Source organism: Ruditapes philippinarum, unplaced genomic scaffold, assembly GCF_026571515.1.
Source record: "Ruditapes philippinarum isolate M1 unplaced genomic scaffold, ASM2657151v2 ctg6796_1_1_1_1, whole genome shotgun sequence".
In the NCBI taxonomy this organism is placed as follows: domain Eukaryota; kingdom Metazoa; phylum Mollusca; class Bivalvia; order Venerida; family Veneridae; genus Ruditapes; species Ruditapes philippinarum.
The window spans coordinates 29,497-48,432 of record NW_026854453.1 but is presented as its reverse complement, the minus strand read 5'-3'; the positions used below and the strand labels follow the sequence as shown (position 1 = coordinate 48,432).

General features: G+C 33.8%; 1 protein-coding gene across 2 annotated transcripts; it reads left to right on the top strand.

Annotated features, from left to right (window-relative positions):
- Positions 1–546: 546 nt before the first annotated feature.
- Positions 547–18,649, top strand: LOC132740174 (uncharacterized). Of its 2 annotated transcripts, XM_060728031.1 has the most exons (6): positions 547–775; positions 3,335–6,183; positions 12,605–12,662; positions 14,233–14,340; positions 15,824–16,840; positions 17,760–18,649. In XM_060728031.1, exons 2-6 carry the CDS (start codon positions 3,478–3,480, stop codon positions 18,260–18,262), a joined length of 4,392 nt encoding a protein of 1,463 aa, XP_060584014.1. In that variant the 5' UTR covers positions 547–775; positions 3,335–3,477; the 3' UTR covers positions 18,263–18,649. The 2 variants fall into 2 exon arrangements, with proteins under 2 accessions (XP_060584014.1, XP_060584015.1); XM_060728032.1 differs by lacking the exon at positions 14,233–14,340.
- Positions 18,650–18,936: the final 287 nt, after the last annotated feature.

Sequence of the window (18,936 nt, the reverse complement as noted above, 5' to 3'; positions counted from 1 at the left end):
ACCCTTCTTTGACAAGTTCACATGTTTGTCTGCACAAGTCATCATGATAATTTGACAAGTTAACATATGGTGTTTGCACAAGTCATCATTATATTTTGACAAGTTAACATATTATTTGCACAAATCATCACGATACTTTGACAAGTTAACACGCTTGTGCACATGTCATCATGATATTTCGACAAATTAACATGCCGTTTGCACATCTCATCATGAAATTTTGACAAGTTAACATGTCTTTTGCAAATGTCATCACAATACTTTGACAAGTTAACAAGTCGTTTGCACAAGTCATCATTATATTTTGACAAGTTAACTTGTCATTTGCACAAGTCATTATATATTTTGACAAGTTATTTTGTTATTTTCACAAATCATCACGAAACTTTGACAAGTTAACATGTTGTCTGCACATGTCATCGTGATAATTGGACAACATGCTATTTGAACAAGTCAGCATAATCCATTGACAAGACATGATGTGAATTGCACATGCTTAAACGACAAAATAATATCATATCAAAAACATTGATCACATAAGACAGTCACAGCGGTCCATACAATCACATCAACAGTTATTGCTTGTTATTCGTTCAAAAATGCTCAAAGTCTTTGGATGATAACCCATGATGCAAAACCATATTGAAATTTTATTATTATAATTGTTCTGTCTGATAGCGTCTGTCAAAGATAGAGGATGACATAACTGCCTTTAAAGATATAGGTAATCAAAAGAAGACAAAGAAAAGACTGGAGTATTTGGAAAATAAACAAAGTAAGAATGTATTTTTTATATATGAATTTGATTGTGTGGTGATAAATAAGTGTTTTGAGTTAAAGCAGCACATCTTTACATACCTGTTTATTTCATAATTTTGAAAATCTATAAATGAAGTGAACAAAAATACACATTGCAAACGGCTCTTACACCCTTGCAAATTACAAAAATAGGCCAAATATGCCAATGTGTTAGTAAGGCTGTAGAGGTATGGTGAAGTATACTGGAAATTTAATCATATATCGCACATAACATGGAAATCATTACTTTTCTGTTTCATCATTTTGCTTTACTTTAAAATCTCAGGAAAGTTTTCGCAGGGTTGATGTCTTGAAAGGATTTGGCTCATCGAGGACATGCAGCTTTAAAACATTAAATCTATACTATACTGAAGTTATCATAATGTCACCTGCTGTTCTATAATTGCAAAACGGGGGTCGATGTAAATAAACTATAAGTATACATGTATGTTCGTTGTTTACAGTATATGTGTGTGAATTATAGAACGGACTTTTAATATCTTCGGTTAAATGAATTTTCCTGACAATATACTGGTGTTGCTAAACAGTTAAATTTTGTTAACGTATGAATGATCTAGAATTGATTTAGAGTTGCTTGTTATCCCCCCATCGAAAAAGCCATCGTCCGTCCGACCTTCGGTACTTTTCATGCTTAATTTTTGCCAGAACGCAACATGATAAGTGTTTTGATATCAACTTGAAATTTTATAGATTGATAGGTATCTTTAAAAAGAAGCGCGGTACTTAAAGAATCTCCACTGAGGTCAAAAAAGACAACATCAAATATTAACGTTTTACAAAGATCAAGTAAAGCAGCAATTTGCAAAGGATAATTTAGAACTATACTCAGAATTACATTTAATATCTTTTTAGTGATATTTAGCCAAATTTGAGAGAAAGAGTTTTTCTTAACAATTTTCATACTTTGTGTGTGTCATTTTGCACAATAAAAATGAATATACTGAAAACAGGGACGAGGGATGATAAATTATGAAAATATGTACGCAAATTATTGGTTAACACTCTCATTAAATGGTTTACAAATGTCGGAAAATATTTCAAGTTCTGTCATGTAAAAAACTTCAGTGAGGTCCTTTTAAGTCTTAAAATTCTTCAATTCACATTTTAAATTAAGTTGTCTTTTGTTTCTTTTCCAGCATACTTTTCGTTAACACCATAACTCATAAACGGTTCTATTATTGTTTTACCTGTCGACTATCTTCCAATGATGTTTCAAATTACATGTAATTTGAAACATCAGTGGAAGATAGTCGACAGGTAAAACAACTCCCCATATCGTTATTTTTGTTGCTCTGTATATGCTTCATGATTTTGAACTTTTTGGATTATTGCCCTTTCATGCGTATTTTAATGTCACTGTGTCCAAATGGACTACAAGTTTCCATTTTCATAATTTTCTTCTATTCGGCGGAGAATTTACCAGTCGCATATTTTCTATTAAATCTTGTCGTTATTAACTGATAATGAAAACGATAAATAGCTTAAAAAGGAAGAAGTGTTTTTGAGAATTATTTTACCTCATTGTCTCATCCTTTCTAATAACGCGTCAAATTTTATTGTTAAAAATTCTTTGCCGGGGCTATCCGATTTTAACAGAATCTTTTTTACAAGAAGTCTTTGAAAGCAAAACATGGAATATATAAAAACGGAATGTTCGAATACTAATAGTTTATTTTCATCGACGTCTCATTTATACATATTTTACGACGCTTCTCGCAGTTTTTAATTGTAAGCTCGATGTTCGGGGCGTGCATGGCGGAGTGGTTGAGGTCGTTGACCTCAAACCACTTTCTTTTCATCGCTGTGGGTTCGATTCTAGACAGGGACTTATGATTATTTCATGTGAAGAAGTTATCCAGCTTGCTTACGGAATGTCGGTGGTTCTACTCAGGTGCCCGGTCGTGTCCGAAAAAATGCACAGAATGGCACATGAGGTCTTCCTTCCCACGTAAAGCTGAGCTTCTAAGTCGTCATATGACCTATACTGTGTTGGTGCGATATTAAAAACAATCAAACAAACAAAAAATCGATTTTTGACTGCACAATTTGACAATATTTTGCTGTTTGATTGTTAAGGAATCCATTTTCTTTTATATGGAAAAAATCGATCACGGGAGTATTTTGTAGTAGTTTTTTAATAGTTTGACAATGAATAACTTCCATCTATATCTGTATTAACATATTGCAAAGCCATTTGGAATAAAGTTGGTTTTATTTTAAGGACATATAGATTTGATTTAAACATAAACATGTTTTGATATGTAATCAACTAACATCCTTTTGCCAGTACACGCATCTGGTCAACCATAGTAATGTTATAAAGAAGTTAAATTTGCATTTGAAGATTTACAAATTTGGTAATTACATAAATTATTGAGACAACAATATTTATCATGCTTCTTTAAATAGCGGCACTTATCCAGTCCTTATTTATCACTAGCATTACTGAGCCTATGTCAAATTTTCATAATCTTATGATGTAAGCATTTTCTCCATGATTTTACCTTTTGCACAGAGTTACAAGACGAGCTTGTTAAATATTACAAGAAGTATTATGTGAAAACATCACTGTCACCATTGAAACAACAACAAGAAAGCATCAACGTGAAAGATGTATATGTACCCCCTGAGATAAAAGTCATTGAAGAAAAAAAAGATATGAATAGAAGAGGAGGAGAGACTGCCAGAAATTCTGCGGAAGAAGCGGAAGAAGAGGATACGATACTTTATAGCAGAAAAGCAGACGTGGAAACAAATCAATTGGATAAAGTTCGATATAACAGAATGGAAAATCAATCTGTGAATACTAATAAAAGTGAGCCAGGGAAGAACACCGTGAAAGGATACCACGAACATTTTCAAACGAAAGGAAATAAAAAGATTTATATATTGGGCGATGTTGGAACAGGAAAAAGTACTTTCTGTAAAATGATGATTGAAAACTGGTGTGACGCCGTAAAAAGTAGCACCAATGAATTGATTTGCTTTGAAAATGGTCATGACGCAACAAAAGCCGTATCCAGTGATGTAAATAGAAAAAGTGAGTACGATAATGTCAGTCAGGTAGCACAATATGAATTTCTTTTCTATATCCCGTTACAATATATGTCTGCTTTTAAGTCTGACTCAACAGTTGAGATGATTAAAGAAATTACAAGAGACCTCACTTCAAATTCAGAGTTGATTGACAAAATATTCCAAGAAGACTCAATGCGTTGTCTTATCATTGCTGATAGCTTGGATGAATGGACGCCTCCTAAAGAAATTGTGTGTAAACCACATGTAAGCTACGGGATACCAAACGGAGACAAGACAAACGATGCAACAGTCATTACATTATCTAGACCATCAGCAAAAGGAATTCTTAATTTGGAAAACTCAGAAGTGGATCTCAAGTTACAGTTATTAGGTATATCTGGTGATTCATTACGATCATTCATCGAAAGGTATATTTCTAACACGCATGTTACCAATAAGACATACGATGAATTCATTAAAAAATTGGAGATAAAACATATAGAACATGTAGTGAAAACGCCATTGATTTTGCAGCAATTATTGTGGTTATACTGTAATGGTGAAGACATAGGAAAATCCGTATGCGAAACTCACTGTGTAATTTTGAATATCATGTTTGCCTATTCAGACCGCAGAAAAAAAGGACCCTACCTCATTAGACCAATAGTAGATTACAATAATTTAAATCCGATAAATAGTTTAAACAGATTTCCCAGAATACAGGAATATATACCCATTCTTTTTCGTCTAGGAAAAATAGCATTTGAAACTTGTACTTCTGACAAAGTACAAGCCACATTTGGTCTGTCAAATCTTGAAATGCATTTATCGGAAGATGACATAAAACAGCTTACAGATCTAGGTATCCTCAATAAAAGTAGATGCTTTGGTCGGTTGTTTGAAGAAACAAAATTTTCATTCAGCCATATCTGTGATATTGAGTTTTTTGCCGCATTGTATCTTGCAATATATTATGGTACGGCTCAAACCGCCTCTACAAATAGAGAGGATACGGCTCTAGATCTTCTGTTTCTAAGATGCAAATTAACTTGTGATGTAATACAATTATCTAATTTGATTAAACTGTTTTGTGGATTGTCCCCCGATATTATTGGAAGTTTGTCAAAAAGAATTTCCAGTATTGTGAATGAGGATGGACACATTTTACAACATAGAAGAAATGAGGATATACGATATCATGATGTATTAATTCAGATACAAAGGCTCATGGTACTTTGTCTTAACGAGTTTGACTCTGATAACACAACAATTATCAGCCTGAGTGATCTTTACATAAGTGGCGATGAACCTATTCCACCTCTTCACAAAATAAACCCAGAGTATGTGATATCTCTGTATATTGACTTTAGTTATGAATTTGGTGAATACAACAAAGACGTTGGGGAATATGTCACAAAATGCAAACACATGCAAAACATGCATGTATCTTTGAACCCTTTCAATCAATATCAAAGATTTCCTTATTTGTTTGCCGAAAAAGTATATTTAAAACAACTTAGGTTAAGTAATGTGACTGATTGTGATATAGATCTCTCTATGGTGAACCGGCTACAGGCACTTGTTCTGACTGGCTGTAGTTATATAGATATTTCTAACCTCGACACAGAACATCTTGAAAGTATAAACATTATACAATGTGACGGTTTTTCTTGCTTTTTAACAGCCAGCAATTTGACAGATGTGTACATTGAAAAATGTCATGGAAGTATAGATATGACATCACTACAGTCAGTTATACAAAACGCAGCATTTTTAAGACAACTGACATTAGATTCTGTAACTGATACGTTGAGTAATGATTATATAAATATTGATCTGTCTAGACATCATCAACTCCAAAAGCTAAAAATAAAAAACTGTTTAACTTTAGTAATTACAGGATTAAATACTGAACAACTTGAACAAGTATACATCGTAAACAGTGATCTATATGGTAAAGTCTGTACTCATACTAGGATACCAGTACTAGAATTTGCTCATGCATCAGCCAAAAAACTAAGCAAAGTTTACCTGGAAGACGTAATTGTTAATATAGCATCACTGATACCATTATTAGAACAAGCACCGTTACAACATCTGACAATAATTAGGGTGTCTGATGGTCAACCAAATTTTGAAGATCATTTAAGAGGTGTATCGGATCAGCCTGATGGTGAAGGTCATTTGAAAAGATTATCTGGAAAACGTTCGGATGGTGTGCAACCCAAAGTTGGAGGTTGTGCTTATATTTTAAACCTTTCAACGCAAAACGAGCTCACGCATCTTATGATTGAATCCTGTGATCAAATCAAAATTTCCACTATCAATGTTGAAAAACATGAAAAGGTAAACATTGCTTACAGTAAAGATAATTACCAATTTTTGCTATAATTGACTATAACTTTGCTATTTATGAATGGACTTAATTGGTTATGACCTTCACTTCTTAATGAATTTTACCTTAAAGGTCAGATCCATCTATTTTGCTCGACTTTGCTGTAAGTTGCATAATATTGTCATTTACAAATGGATTATCTTCATATTTGAGCACACCTTTTCTTAGGAATATGCGTTTAAGAAAATAAAACTCAATTCGACCTTGACTCAAAAAGGATACTTGCTCTGAAGGTCAAATTATTGTAATTTTACAGACTTTTTGTTTAATTGGCATTCAATTTGTCAGTAATGAATAGATAGTTAGGTAAAGCAGTGGTAAGGACAACTTATTAAAGAAGATTTTATCGAACTTAACATTGACCTCAATTTTATTTATTCATAGATCTGATTTATACCTGGGCAAAAGAAAAAAAAACTGACCATCAATCTTGACCATCAATGTGTAATATTTCATATAAGATTACATTGATTTAGAATTAGATGTTTAATGGACAAGAGAACCCTTTTGACAAAATCGACATGTTGGATAATAAAAATAATGGCATTGACCTTTGTTTGACTTTGGCCGCCAAATTTAAGATTAAAGTTGCGACATAATGCGCATATCAGAAATTTACAAGAAGACTTTACTGTACGATTACTGAAATCGAATTTGAGCTAGTTCGATGCTATGTTGTGTACATGATTAAATTAAATTATATATTTTTTTAAATATGTTAAACTATTTTTATTAAGACGAAATCACTTCTAGCTCGGCTTTTTTGAAGAAAAAGAAACTTACTCACGGGGATCTAATGATTAAGCATCAATTAAAAAATATGTGAATTTTCTTTTATCCATATGTGCACTGAACACCATATATAAAAGAGAAAAGCGTGCTAAAACAAGATAAATTTTCAATATTTTATCATTCATGTAAAAATCAAAGCATTTTTGAAGAATATAAAAAGACTCTTCCTCATTTTCCTCTAATTTTACCATTTTTGTTTCTGATTTTTATGCATGATTCGTAGAGATATTATTTCTGTCGTTTGTTCAGATATTATTTATGTCCTTTGTTCTTGTGTGTCCTTAACATACAATGCGAAATAATAACATGTCACTAATAAGTAAACAAATATATAAGGTAATACTTATGAATACATTAAATATTTGTGAACCGCCTGTAACATTTTACCATCAAATTATCATCATCATCATCATCATCATCATCATCATCATCATCATCAACACAATCAAAATATTTCTGCTTACCATCCCCACCATGAACATAATCTCCGTGGTCGAGGGGTTAGAGTCGATGACTTCTAATCCAGTTACCTCTCTGGCGTGGTTTCGATCCCCGGGAGATGCTTTGATAGTTTAGCACGGAGGAAGGTAGACTAGTACTGGTGTAACTCTCCAGGAACGATGGTTAGGAATCTTCCCGCCTATATGACTGAAATACGTAAAATGAAACAAACTTCAAAGGTCAAGGTCATTGGGATTTTTACTATAATAAGCTTGTCTGCTCAAATGCTTAAGAATGCCTGTCTGCAGTGTATTGATTTTGACAATTTTACATTTGAAGCCTGTAGAATACATAACTTAGCAATTGACTGGCTTAGTAACCTCAGATGTGACTGGCAGGTTGTTCTTGAGCTCTAAATGACCACTGTTGATTCTGAAGTGGTATGCGGGGGTATTCACGCCATGACGATGGCAGTTCTAGTTGCTTCTGCTTGAAAACTTGTTCCGTTATCTGATATCATAATCTTCCATAGAGATTTTCTGCTACTTAATCGCCTAAATGCTACTAAAAATGAGCATTCAGTCATATCTGAGACTTCCTCAAAATGAACAGCTTTGGTTGAAGCATAAGCAAAAAGACAATTGTATGCCCTCTTCATGTTCGTTTTTTTTTCAAAACACATGTAAAGCTTCGGTGATATTAATCAGTCACATGAGGTTATGACCCTACTATTTTAAGAAATACCGCATGCTTAGTGTTCAACCCATTTACAGTTGGACGCTACGCTTTCCTCTTTTGATTACATCTGACGGACCAAGTGGGAGACTCTATGATGGACAGTTCTTAAAGCCCTTTGGGACTGAATTGCCTTAATGTTTGTCTTCTGTCTTGCTTCGTCGGACCCTTGTAAGTGATTTTCTTGTTGCTATGTCTTCCTTTAAGACATCGAGTTCTTTTGTTATGGTCATTGGGTTTACTTTTATATGTTTCTACATGATCATTTTAGTGTTTTACTTATTTAACCTTTTGTAACCATAACAACTGTTAGAATTTCACTTGGCGGGGATTCATTTTATTTACGGTGTCTTGTTTATAGGAACATGGTGGAGCTAACAGCGAGGTTTAGTTTAAACTCCCCAGCATTCATTATTATGCTGCTGACCGTTCCAAGGCGGCGCCCCTCTGTGTTCCTCAGATGTATGTCTATGTTGTCTCATACTGTTTTGGTGACACTTTTGCTTGTGTCCATTGTTGTTTTCTCGTCTACGGTAAGTATATTCCCCTTTACCCCTAGTTTTTATTTCTTTGATTAACCCCCCCCCCCTTTCCCCGGTCTCCTGTCCCCTTCGCCTTTGACTTTGTGGACCTATTATTCAATCATTTATTTGTTTTCTTTGAATTCCTAATCAGTTACAAATTGTTTGTCATTTAGTGATTAACCTGTCCGTGCTCTGTCTTTGCCCTGTCCTGTTTTTGTTTGGGGTCCGACTGGGCTCCTTGCCACTGGTTCTTATTGCTAGGTCAAATGGGGGCTGCGTTCATTGAACGCCGCCTTTCCTTGATGATCTTGTTTATCATATTCTCATCATCGGCAAGTTCTTTAACATTTAACGTCAGAGCATACGTCTTATTGGTTTTTATTAAGTTTTTGCAGATTGGCAATGTTGAAGGAATCTTATCACGTAGGCTGTCACTCTTAGTAATTTTCTGAACAGCTGAATATGTTGATATCAATAAAATCATGCCGTAGGTTGTTATGGTAAGAAGTATGTCATCTTTTTCTTCCGTATCTGCGAGCAAAACAGGTTGGCCCGGGTTCCCACCGTCATCGGTCAACCAATCAGGATTTTTCTCCAATAATCTGCTCTTCAGAAATTCAGCAGCTGTAATTCCTCTGCTCAACATGTCAGCCGGACTGCGCTCGGTAGGACGATACACATCCACCTTTTGCTCTCTGTAAGATGGTGATTCTCAGATACTTTTTCTTGTTTTCAATTTCCGTTTGGAGGAAAGCCATTGAAGAACAATTTGACTGTCAGATCACTTGCGTACGGACGCTGTAGGAATCGTCTGTTGTACGTGTTGCTGAATTCTTTAACCAATCACTGCAGTCATTGGTTCAAGTTTTGATAATGTCAGAAGCTTCCAGGTGCGAAACATGTCCTTGACATAATACTTGCAGACCGGTCACCATGTATATCACTGATCCATAAACCTTATGGCTGGCGACGCTAAACACATGAAGATGATTTTCTGAGGATGTGCTAGCAGCACTGTCGCATGTACGGAAGTAAATACCATAGAGCCAGTTTCCTTAAGTAACTTTTGGGGTATCTGGTAGGGGTTACACTGTTTAAGTCTTCAGCAATGTTATGCCATTTGGTCTGTAAGTCAAAGACATATGCCACTCGAATTTTTATTTCAAAATCTGGAAAAGTATTTTTGTACGTTTTTTGAGATGGGCCAGGAAGCCAAGGGTAACATTAATCTTCACTGTTTCTTTGAGTATGACACCTTTTCTTATATATTAGGCAGTAGAAATGGTTCTCTGTGCTAGGAAAATCTGGTCTGATATCGGGTCCCATTTCATACCGAGGATGTTAGTTAATTCTTCAGTTACGGCTTCAACTTCCGCTAGTTCTTCCGTCTACTTCCGCTTCCGCAATTCTGCGCAGGGAACTGTTGTCACAGCCTCAGGCCCGCAAGTTTAAACCAGCAGATGCCATCATTTTTTGTGTGTTCTGTAAGTACATAAGTTCTGGCACATTCCCGAACTAACCCTTTTACTGCCATCCCTGTTATTTCCGACGTATTTTCCATATGGACGGCTTTTGCCGTTTCTATAATAATAATAATAATAATTAAAATATTAATAACAATAATAATAATAATAATAATAATTATAATAAATATATAGATAATTTTACCATCAACAATAATTATTATATACTAGCAGATTTAGAAACATGAATAATTATTATAATACTAATAACAAATAATAATAATTATATTAATTTAATAATATAGTAATTTCTTAGAAAACCTTCTGGCAAATAGGTGATCAATAAATAAATAACCCTCTGGCAGCGAAAGGGTTAAAGATGGAGATCAATGTAGCAGACACATGCCAGCTTACAAAGACTACATATGGCAACTGTGTCAATCTTTACAAGCACAAGGCCAAAACAAAAGAAGAACACATTAAGCATATACAAGGAGTACGAATATCCCAACGACCTACATGTCCATTTTGAAGTGAAAATCATTTTGCAAGTTACTTTTAACACATTTTAAATCATAAGGAGAGAAAAGTCATTATTCACCATAAGAAACTGTTTTTCAACACCTTATTGCTTCCTGTCACGCCGTTGTAGAAAATGCAACCAGAAACACCATACCAACATTTGCAATCAGAATATCGGAAGCTCACTGAACAAGTTTTGTCCCTACTTCCGGTAATGAATCATCAAAGCATCTTACTTCTGGTTCAAGTGCATAGTCGGCTTTTCTGCATTTTATATCACAAATTAGTAACAAGGTACTGCTTAAAAGACTGCTGTTGCTGAGGTTACTTCAGGCTAAACCTGTGCTAAAGCAAACATATAATTTGATAAAGAAGCTCAACGTTCATTTATTGCTCATGAAATCGCTGATTGACAGCAATTACAGAGGCGCTGGTGTGAAGTTGTCTTTTTTGCTACATTCGGGGTAGAGTCTAAGAAGGCCGATCATTTTCAAACCGACATGGTTTAACTGATAAACTACAACTCAGCGAAAATTGCCTTTGATGTTTTAATTATACGTCCATTGATGTGCCTATACGTAACCAAATACGAGCTGTCGCACATTTTCCATATTCACGAGGTTTAAATTAGCAAACCCAGTACCAGACATTGACAAATATATCATTACTCATAGGAGGAGATAACTATTTGGAAATCATTGGCGACCATATAATACGGAACGACAGACCATCAGCTGTTAATTCAAAATCAGCTTTCTTCTGTCCGGACTACTTCCGGTGAAGTTGTCAAATTTAGCTAAGAACTACATTATGAACATCATTACATCTGCATCGGATTTTGATAATCTTGAGCGATTCTGAAAACAAGAAATCCAGCCGCAGAGGAAGAACAAGCTTCTGACTACTTACATGATTATCAAAAGTACTGCATTAAGAATGACCAGTATACTGCTTTCTTAACATGGTCATCCTGATCATCCTAATTTACCCGACAACTACATTATCACATTAAGAAGAACTCAAAACACCATATAACGACTAAGTGAAGTCCCTCTTTTATTACAAGTACGACGGCATAATTAAAGAAAAGGAATAGATAGGCTTTAAAGAGAAAGTTAATTACTTAACAACATTTCTTCTCACGGGGAACGGTTGACCGCTACGGCAGCGTGGTGTTGAGCCTCCAAATCTTTGCGTAGCCGAACTTTCAGCATAGAGTCCTCTGTCTCGATCATCTCGGCCTTTATGTCTACCTCGTCCACCTGCAACATTATGTCCTCGTTGATCTCTCCCAGTGCCTTCAGTTTGTAAGGTAGTGTTTCAAGAATGGTTGTAAAGTGTGTATTATTGCCCTTATATTCTTCTAATTTGCCCAGTTAACGTGTTATTACAGACTTGTGTGCACTTCTTTATTTTTTAGTCTCAAAATATTTATAACTTCTGTTTTTGTCACGGCACCGAAATGTAAAATGGTCTTTGAATAATAAAACAACGTATCTATGTTGTGTCTAATATAATAATGTTTATTAACGGCGAAATAATAACAAATGACATCATATCAACTCTTCTTCCCGCCAACGTAACGTTGTCTGCCTACCGTTGCCGCTAATTTAACGTCGTCTTCTCGACATTTATCATTATAACTGGGACAATAGAACACTCATGTCAACACCGACAAGCTAATTTAAAAATGGCTTTTATTTGTATATGACCATTTCTATCAAGGTCAAATATAAAAGTTGAATTATACATTGATTTTAAGCAAGAAAATTGATTTTGCGTAACTACAGTATTCTTCATGTTTGAATTTAGAAGTTAGATAAAGTTTAAACTGGCCCTCGCTGGGCGGTGGCTCTTGTTTTTTTAATCTAGTATTGTATTGTCTTTGTTTGCAGCAGTCAACTTCCTTTGAAACACTTTCAACGGGCAGCGACCAACTATTTAGTTATACAGGTTAGTACTTTTTTAAGAATTCTGTTTAAAAATAAGTAATTTTGTTGTGATTAATGCTTTCGAAAGATCACTTTGTTTCCAGATTTTTGTATTTCCTTCAAACAAAATAGTAATGATATTTTGTTACATTTTGTTTCTAAAAAAACACTTTATGATGTTATTACATTCTTGGTTAATTTATCTACATAAGTACTTGACAAATTCACATGAACAGTTATCAAGGGTTTCTTTATATTGCATAAAACAAAACAAGGAAGTAGGATTATCTTTAAACAATTAAAACATTATATTATTATTATTGTAAAAGTGTTAATGCTAACGTGAATAATATTATAGTTTCAATTTTTCAATATAATACCATAGCATTATAACTGTTTCATGAAGCGTCAAGAAAATGTTTTTTAATGTTTGACAATTGTTTGAAATACAATTATATAAAGTAATAAGGATTCATTTCTATAGATGAGGAAATCAGATCAAAAGATTTTCAGGAGAATAGTCTTATTACAAATTTATCCCACCCTGTAGGTTCAAGCGTATATGATTTTATTGATCCAAGCTTTTGTTCTGTCCAATATTCAAAATTTGATAATATAAATATGATCCAGAACTTAGGCACGGGAGTGTAAATGGATAAATTTGACATTCAATCTGCATTTTATTTATGTCCTGTTCTTCCTAATGATTTCAATTTATTAGGAATTAAGTTTGAAAATAGATTTTGATTTAAAAATGTTGCCACAGGGAACATCAATCAGTTGTTCAATTTTTGAAAAGATTTCAACGTTTTTGCAGTGGGGTTTAACCAAAACCTCACTTTCAAATTAAGACCATTATCAAGAAGATTTCATTTTTCTTGAAATTAATTTTTACGTGACAGCGTTTTTTTGAAACTTCCAGAAAGCGGAACAGGTCAGAAAAAAACGTATAAGTTATTTTAATTTTTAAGCCTTAGAAAGATAGCTAAATATTAATTGAAAAGGCTTTCTGTTATATCTCAATCATTATTAAACTTTTTTATGCATAATTTTCATATTGACATAGGCTATTTCTGCTAGACAATAGCAATTTCAATTAGTCCTCGTGGCTGCTGTCGCGAATTATATGTTTTTTTCGTTTTGATATTTTTTTGCTATAGAAGTTTTCTACTGTATTAAGTAACATTTATTCAATTGATTAATTATAGATTTATGGCTCTGTTTGCTTCCTTTATCGACTTAATAGGCTTTGCGGCATTTAATTATTATTTACATCAGTTTTATCAAATAACATAAATGTAATAATTCGATAAACATATCCACAGTCTGTTTAATGCAATTATGTTTTAGTGATTTATTTACATATTTCAAATTCACCACGAGTGACCGTCGTAGCTATAGGCCTAAAGCTAACATGCTTAAAGCTAAGAGGTCAAAAAGGACACACGTAACCTCAACATCTAGACCTCATTCAACATTCAAAAACAGTGATAGCACATCATCTGACATTAACCTGTGTGGTAATAATATTGTGTCTAGCAGTCATATCGCAAGGAATTTCACAAATCAAGACGTGTATTCATTATTCATAGGTTATGGCCATCAAGCCGGCAATGCTTTGTCAGTACAGCAGTTTGCAACAGCACCAATCATTCAATCACAGGCAGATGCTACATTATCATCTATAGTTGAAAGACAAGGTAATATATTCTGTGAATAATCTGTTTGCTCCAAACTGGCCATGCACATCTCACTTTAACACTAAAAAATTGCATTTATTTCATCAGAAAATTTACGTGATCAAAACAATAAGGAAACTCATTTTATTTAGTTCCGCCAATTGTTTCCTCATTTAGGACACAAGCATTCTTTTACTTGGGGACCATACGCCGCTTTTATGGAATGGCACTACATTGTCACATTGAAGGTTCCATGTTGAGGCATTTGTTTTGAATACCTGTGTAAAACACAACATCACAATTAGCTTTTAATAGTTTCTCTTTTTCTCTTAGTGACTGTGCATTAAGATTTTGAGATTTCTAACCTAAGCAATTAGTTTTTTTTAAATTTAACATTGTATTTTGATAGTTGTACAGTAAGCTTTAAGTCAAGCAAGGGATTTAACTATCCATAGAACTGAACACTTAGGTTAAGTGTTTCAATTTCTTGATTTCCATAATGTTAGAACAACATTCTCATTCCTCTCTCTAAAGGGAAATATCATTTTTGTTTCGCGCCGTTTTGAAATTATTTTTTAACTTGAACTACGCAAATATATCACATATGAAGGAAGTGGATTTTGTATTCTGAGTGTTCACTGTAAACTTTACTGTCTTTCGATGGTGTGGTAATATCATTTACAAATTTATATGCCTATCAGTTTTTTTTTTGTTCGTTCTCTCCGGCTTCTTTCTTAATTTTTGTCGGAAAAGAAAATAACCTGAAAAAATTTCAAATATAAAAACACATAAATAAATGAAATAAGTAAGCATCGTTGTAATCCTTCATTTTTAGTCGGGGTTTTAACGTGTAGTCGTTCATGTATCTAGTTGAATGTTCTTAAATTCCGGTATGTTGAAAATAAAATAAATTTGCTTATCTATCATAAACGAAATAAATAAAAAAAAACAAGCGCCCTAAAAAGTTTTATCTTAAATTTACCTTAAAGAGAGAGTACATGTACAATATTGGTCTTTGTGCAAAGAATCACAAATAACACGATTTATTTCCATATATTCAACCAATATGCCTTCATAACCTCTTAGAAAATTGATTTTATTGATTATTAGCACACGTAAAAACCACGATGACAAGAGTTTACATTTTTGCACCAGAATTCTTGAATCATAACTCGTACAGGAATTACACGGATCGCATGCTAAATGTGGAATTATCATTGCATGTATTACGTCTACAAAAATATAGATATTGCGTCTTTAAATACTAAATGGCCATGCCAAATGTATTACCCTGAACTTTTGCAGGGTAATACATTTCAATCCGTGTGTGAGCATAAGTTATAAAACGTTTTCAAGTGGAGCTATACTAAATACTACGACTATGGCTTTCTTGCCAAAAAGACCTTTCCTCAACGTTAAGAAATGCCTGTCTCTGCATTTTAGAATTATGACCTTATTTTGATTTAATCTGAGATATTTCTATTTTGGGTATTTTGTTTTACAGAGAATATCTCGGAAAATAAAGGTACATTATGTAAAGAAGTAAAAGAAATAGGGAAAATAGTAAATCAAGATGAGCTAGACAGAATATGCGAAAGTCGCGATAGAAAAGACAAATTAGTTGTTCAATGTTGTGAGTCGATTTGCAATATAATAAAGAGTTCCTCAGAATATATATTTCACGTTTATGCTGCGTACAAGAAGGAAAATGAGCGGAAAATATTTTTTGTTGTAACTGTAATGTGGGATTTTGATCTAAATGAAAATGACATAGGATACAGAATGATGAAAAGAAATTACGGTGATTTGAGTACAGAAGGAATTGATATAAGCTCTAGCACAGAAGAGAGGGAACAGATAATGAGTGATGATGAAAATAAAAAACTAAGTGCATGCATATCAAAGTACGCAGGAAAACTGATGGACAATCATAGATATCTTAATGTAATATCTGGGAGTATTGTTAGGTCAAAAAACTATAAACCAAGTGCTATGTGTTTCAGCAAACAAAGCTGTATCGCCTTATATGTGCTTGTTAAAGGTTTTATACCAATAGAAGAGGATGCATTTCAAAACACTTATGATGGTGTTGAAGTTGATATTAGGGAAGGTCTGTTTTTTCCTTACGGAACGGCGAGAGAGTATCATGATGATATCAAAATGGGGTGTAAGATAACCAGGTTCACAGGAATAGCTGGTGATTTAGGTGGAACTCTTGGAGGGTTCATTGACCACCCGAGTTATGGGGTTTGTGGTATAACATGTGCACACGCGTTGATGTTTCCTGATGAATTAAGAAAATGTGTTGAACATAACAGAGAAATAACCTGGCCAAAAATATTTTCTAGTGATATCGTTTGTCAGCCGAACATTGTTTCAGATAAAATCAATAAGATAGGACGCATTGTACAAGCTATCTACAAGGAAGGTGACCAGTCTGAAGCAGGTGTAGAGGTAGCTGTTATACAGATAGAAGATAGACCACCAATATCAGGTCACTTCCCAGGGATTGGACCGAATGGTAAGACACTATTTTTGGAGAATGATATTGATAAACTGATGCTTACTTATGTGTCTGCAAATAGCATCATTTTGCCGTCAATACGTCATGAATCTTTATATTTTTAAACCGGTCAGAAAATGATAAAATCGTTTGCAAAAAGTTTTTAAAAAAAATCTTTGCATTTTGGCAACGACGGTCATTTCCTCAGAAGACTTGAATGTTCTACGTCTCGCTTTGACCAAGCCATAGGTACTATGTGTCATGCATATTTTAGTTATTTGGATATATGACCATACAAAACTAAAACGTCATTTATATTTTAAATAATACAACTACAATCTCATTTAGTTCTTTAAACCCTTATGACATAGGCCATCCTTTGTTGAGTTTGTGATTAACATTATTATCTATGTCTACGCCTAATGTATGGGAACTTTTTGTAATGGGGCCAGTTCGTATGTCCGTAAATGTGTTTGTAAGCTCAAGTTTTTGAAACCCGAGTGGGCAATGACAAATGACGTCTTCCAATGACAAAAATGGCAAAGGGTTTTTAAATTGACATTAAGCAACTCTAGCATTCTTTCGAACAATCTGTGTTCACAATTAACCCATTTTGATGGTCAGTTAAATTCCATTCGTCGAATTTGTATTTTCTTTTCTCTTTCCGACTTTGAAAGTTTGTATGTTATATTTTAAAGTGATTTTTACAAAACAATTGTCGCTTCTGCTAAGGTAAAATGGTCATTTCAAGGGACCAGATATTATCTCTGTTTATGTATATGGTAAAGGGATTACGAACATATTATAGACTATATATTTGCCATGCAACATTATCTACTGGTCCTCTCTTTGATTGCTAGAAAAGTGTAATAAAAGCCTTACTTCTAATACATTGACAACACTTCCAAAAACGTTTAAATGTCATATTTTGTTTCAGGAATCAATATACCGTACACTTTTGAAACTGGCAAGACATGTGGTGTATCAAGGGTTTTGGGGAAAGATTTGTTTAAGTTTGGCTGCATCTCAGATTTTACTCAAGGTAGAATTAAATCAACACCAGTCTGTGTAAGGACCTTTGAGTTCGAGCATAATGGGTTTACCATCAGACTTTTGAATCAGCTTGAAATAGAAACTGAAAAGTTTGCTACGCATGGTGATTCAGGCTCGCTTGTTTTCTGTAAGGGAATGTCAGGAGATTTTGAATGTGTAGGAATGGTTGAAGGTGGAGTTTCTTATAAAACATGCATTATTACCCCTATACAGTCAATACTTGCTGCTTTGAAAGTTAGCTCTCTTAAAGATTTTGAAATTAAAAAAACAAAACATCAATTAGATGCAATTGACAACAGAGTCAGCTCTATTGAAACAAAAGTAAATTCTATGCACTCATTGTTACTATCTTTCACACAGAAAAATTCTAATGATCAAGCAAAATAAAAAAAATATCAGAATGTAACAAAATAAACGCCAAAAACAACTTTACTCATAACGATAGCTAAACACTTTTCTGCAAATTATATCTTGAATATTTTCCTTGGAATTTACAATGACATTAAACATTTAATGAATTGATTTTTTTTAGATTTATATGCTTGTCAAGTGCAGTAAATTTGATACTTGCTTTATTGTTCCAATAATGCATATGAAGTCTAAGGATGATTTTTTTTTGTAACAGAAAGATGCAAATACATAACAAATATTCCCGCCATGACTTCGATTTGACTTCCTGTTTACAAACAAAAGTAACAATACACATGACAATTAAGCCAAAGGATCTATTACCTCACGCAGTTGTCAGAGTTTGTACTTATTGTTATGAACGTATGTGTGTGTATGGGTTCGTTTTGCAATAACGAAAGTCCCACAGAAAGATACTGTAAGATATTTACTTTGCAGAGAAAGATTATGGAGAACGAATTCGATAAAAAGACATCACTACGAGTACAAGAAACTATTAAAAGCATTGTGATGTTTTTTGACTGTTGTTGTGCATTCGGCATTAGAATATACCTGTTGACAATTGTCTTCCTTGTTATTTATGTAGACAATCAAGTGTGTTTTGTGCATAAGAAAAATAAGTTATTTTTTTTAGATAAAATACAACGTTCCGG